This window comes from Henckelia pumila, chromosome 4 (assembly GCF_033568475.1).
Source record: "Henckelia pumila isolate YLH828 chromosome 4, ASM3356847v2, whole genome shotgun sequence".
In the NCBI taxonomy this organism is placed as follows: domain Eukaryota; kingdom Viridiplantae; phylum Streptophyta; class Magnoliopsida; order Lamiales; family Gesneriaceae; genus Henckelia; species Henckelia pumila.
The window spans coordinates 160,551,877-160,556,220 of NC_133123.1; the positions used below are offsets into that span (position 1 = coordinate 160,551,877).

At 36.6% G+C, this 4,344-nt stretch overlaps 1 protein-coding gene across 1 annotated transcript; it reads left to right on the forward strand.

Moving 5' to 3' along the window:
* Window positions 1-763: 763 nt before the first annotated feature.
* LOC140862224 (uncharacterized) lies at window positions 764-4,041 on the forward strand. Its single transcript, XM_073265231.1, has 5 exons — window positions 764-1,679; window positions 2,005-2,182; window positions 2,911-3,016; window positions 3,107-3,676; window positions 3,985-4,041. The coding sequence occupies exons 1-5, from the start codon at window positions 764-766 to the stop codon at window positions 4,039-4,041; spliced, it is 1,827 nt and encodes a 608-aa protein (XP_073121332.1).
* The last annotated feature ends 303 nt before the right edge of the window (window positions 4,042-4,344 follow it).

The following is a 4,344-nucleotide window of genomic DNA, read 5'->3' on the forward strand; positions in this document are numbered from 1 at the left end:
ATGTTTTAGTGGTCCTTCCCTGTTAATCTTAGTGGCAGTGCATTTTCTGAATATTTTCTCCCTGTGCTTAAAATATTTGTCATAGTGCATTTTTTATTTATGTTAACTAGTAAAATTAATTTCCAGTTTTTTCTTTGAAATCAAAAGTATTCATTCTTGATTTTGAAAACAGTTTCCTGTATTTGAGCTTGGCTCGGTCATATTTGAATTTAAAATTGTTTTCTGGAACTATTCCTAAAATTAGCATTGATTTTTGGAGTCACATTGATGTTTTGCATTATAGAGGTGGTTGTAAGCCATCCATTTTTTAAAAAATCCCTTTGGTTTTCAAAAACCAAGTAACTAGTGCTTGAAGTGGAAATCATTCATGATTCTTGTATATTAATATTTTAGTATTTGTTATTATATATAAATTTCATACATTTAATTGTTTGTTGAAGATAAGTTGTGAATTATGGATAAATCTTGGATTTGCTCGGATAGAAGATCTAAACAGTATGAGGAGGGTGTTGAACAGTTCATCAGCAGTTGTTTGCAAAATCTCCACGTTGATCCCAATTTAATTCATTGTCCTTGTTGCAAATGTATAAATCTAAAAAAAGGACCGGTTACGTCGATTCGAGAGCATCTTTTTTTTCATGGTTTTAGTCAAAATTATGTCAATTGGATTTGGCATGGCGAGTCTGCCGAAAATGATAGAGTAAATTGGAGTACCAACCAGGATCCAACTGATGATTATCACAAAGACTTTGAAACAACTAATATGTGTGAGGCAGCATACGAGAACTACACAGAAAATCCAGAAGAATTTGTGAAGTTTTTGGAGGACGCAGATAAACCATTGTACAATGGATGTAAGCGTTACACAAAGTTGAGTGCACTAGTGAAACTGTACAATACCAAAGCAAGGCATGAGATGAGTGATGCTCTATTTTCAGATCTATTAACAGATTTTGGGGATATGCTACCAGATAATCACAATCTGTCATCCTCAACGTATGATGCAAAAAAGATATTGAGTTGTTTGTCTTTGAGTCATGAAAAGATCTATGCTTGTTCCAATGATTGCATCCTTTATAGAAAACAATATAAAGACTGTGTAAGCTGCCCTAAATGTGGCTTGTCGGGTTGGAAGCTAACCAAGAAGAACATTGAGAAGAAAGGTGTTCCTGCCAAGGTGATGTGGTATTTTCCCCCCATACCAAGATTCAAACGTATGTATAAATCTTTAGAGACCTCAAAAAATTTAACTTGGCATAAAGAAACCACAAGAGTTGCTGGTCAGTTACGTCATCCATCTGATTCACCATCTTGGAGGTTGGTTGATCATATGTGGCCCGACTTTGAAAGTGAGCCAAGAAATCTTCGCTTAGCACTTGAAACTGATGGCATTAATCCTCATAGAAACCTTAGTAGTCGGTACAGCTGCTGGCCAGTCATGTTGGCCACATATAATCTGCCTCCAAACATGTGCATGAAGAGGAAATTCATCATGTTAACTATGCTCATTTCTGGACCTAAACAGCCAGGTAACGATATAGATGTCTACCTTGATGTGCTAGTTGAAGATTTTCAACGATTGTGGGAAGGAGTTGATGGTGTCTATGATGCTTATCGAAAACAGTTTTTCACTCTTAAAGCAGTTTTATTATGGACCATCAATGACTTTCCTGCCTATGGTAACCTTAGTGGATGTACTAAACATGGTTATTTTGCATGTCCAGTATGCGGAGAAAATACTTATGCAAAGCATTTGGAAAATGGGAGGAAAATGTCATTTTTTTGTCATAGACGATTCTTACCACGGTTTCATCCCTATCGGAGGCAAACTAAGGAGTTCAATGGATTTAGGAGCAACAGATTTCAGAAAATGTTGGAAGAAGAAGTCAATTTTTTTCAATCTTCCTTATTGGAAACACCTGCATGTTAGACATTGTCTCGATGTGATGCACATCGAGAAGAATGTTTTTGAATCCCTCATTAATACTTTGATGAATGTTAAAGGAAAAACTAAGGACAATGTGGCAACTAGGTTGGACATGCTTCAAATGGGAGTTAGGCCTGAATTGAGACCTAAATGTGGTGAGAAAAAAACATATCTTCCTCCTAGTGCATGCTCATTCACAAAAAAAAGAGAAGTTACAAGTGTGCCAGTCGTTAATGGATATAAAAGTTCCAGAAGGTTACTCATCGAACATGAAGAATCTTGTGTTCATGTCTGAGCTGAAGTTGTTTGGCTTGAAATCTCATGATTGTCATGTTCTAATGCAGCATTTCCTGCCAATACTCATACGTGATGCGCTGCCAAAACATGTTAGATACGCCATCATAAGATTATGCTTCTTCTTCAAATATATTTGTAGTAAGGTTATAGATGTAGCCAAGTTAGATAAGCTGCAATCTAACTTGGTTGTTACGCTCTGCTTATTGGAGCAGTATTTTCCCCCTTATTTCTTTGATGTTATGGTGCACTTAACAGTCCATATTGTTCAAGAAGTCCGATTATGTGGACCTTTTTGCTTCCGGTGGATGTATCCATTCGAAAGATGCATGAAAGTGTTTAAGAGTTATGTAGACAGTCGAAAACATCCTGAAGGTTGCATTGTTCAGAGATATTCAGTAGAAGAAGCAATTGAGTTTTGTTCTGAATACCTCAATGGAGTTGATCCTGTTGGGATCCCTCAATCAATCCGAGACCCCAATTCAAACGTTCCTGGCTTCTTAGCATGTAACACACCAAAGACAGTGCGATAAAGTGATATGCTACAAGCACATTTTACTGTGCTGGAAAATACTGGAGAAGTATTTCCCTACATAATGTAAGTTATGGCATTAATACTTAGTTCTGCCCTTCTTTTATCTGTCAATATCTGCTGTCTTTTAAAAATTAATGGAAAAATATTTCCACAGTGAACACAAGACCTTTCTAAAATCGATATTTCCGAAAAAAGAGAAAGATGAAAGATGGATACAAGATGCCCACAATAAGAGGTTCATTGACTGGTTTCGTGCAAAGGTTGGGTGGATGAATAAATATTTTTTGAAGCATTTTGCGGTAAGTTGCATCTACTATTTTAATCACTCTTTCAAATTAAATAAATTTCAGGTGGCTGCTGAAATAGACAGCCGCAATGGTGGAACGACGTCGACATTGACTTGGTTGGCTCATGGACCACGCTCCCAATGCATCAAGTATAGTAGTTATGTGGTAAATAGCTATTTATATCAGACAAAGGCGCGAGATGATGAGAGAGTTTGCCAAAACAGTGGGGTTTCTCTAGTTGCAAACACCATGCTTGTTAGTAGTGCCAAAGATAAAAATCCTTTGATGGTTGATGTGTCTTTCTATGGAGTGATTGAAGAAATATGGGAGTTGGACTATCATCAATTTCAAGTTCTACTTTTCAAGTGCGCTTGGGTTACGAATGACAAAGGAGTAATAAACAACGACGAATGTGGCTTCACCTTGGTCAATTTGAACAAAAGAGGGCACAGGAATGATGAATTTGTTCTTGCAAGTCAAGTCAATCAAGTCTTTTATATTGATAACCCAGCAAGAAAAGGATGGTCTATTGTGCTCCCAGTGCCAAATAGGTGTCATGAGGGGGAGGATGATTGTTCGACTAATAGTCCCGAGAGTCGACCAATTGACAATGTTGTTACTCATGAGATTCCCGTACATGGAACATACTTTAGAACAGAACATGAGGGTGTCTGGGAATCGAACAGAAAAAAATGATGTTTTGCACTTTTATATCATTTTTTGTTATGTATGAGTGAAGACACTCCTTGTACTTCAAAATTTATGTTATGAACTTTTATTAGTTTTATTATTGTTATTATTAATGTTTATGTTATGAACTCTCCTGTTCCTTCCTTATGTTTATGTATATGTTATTATGTCTTTTGTTATTATTTATCATGTTTATATTTATATTTATGTTATCATTATATGTTAATAGTGGTTTGAATATTCTTATGCAGTGGACAGCACATATAATGAGTAAGAGAAGGCAGAAAAATAAAGCTGCAGTTGAGTAGATGCATGGATTAAGTGTTGGTAAGACTCATGGAGATGCAGAGCCACATGAACTTACTAATGGAGAAGAACATGTAGATGTGCAAAAGAACAAGCGAGGTCGTACAATGATGGCTAAGCAAACTGCAGCTGCAAGATGGGGAAAAAAAGCAAAGATTGACTATGCTGACTTGGGGCGGCCAACATACAACACAAATGAGAGGGCACTTCAATCATACATTGGCTCCATTGCTAGATCCATGGTGCCAATCAATATAAAGTCGTGGCCTGATGTTCCAGAAAACATAAAACAGAAGGTTTTGGAA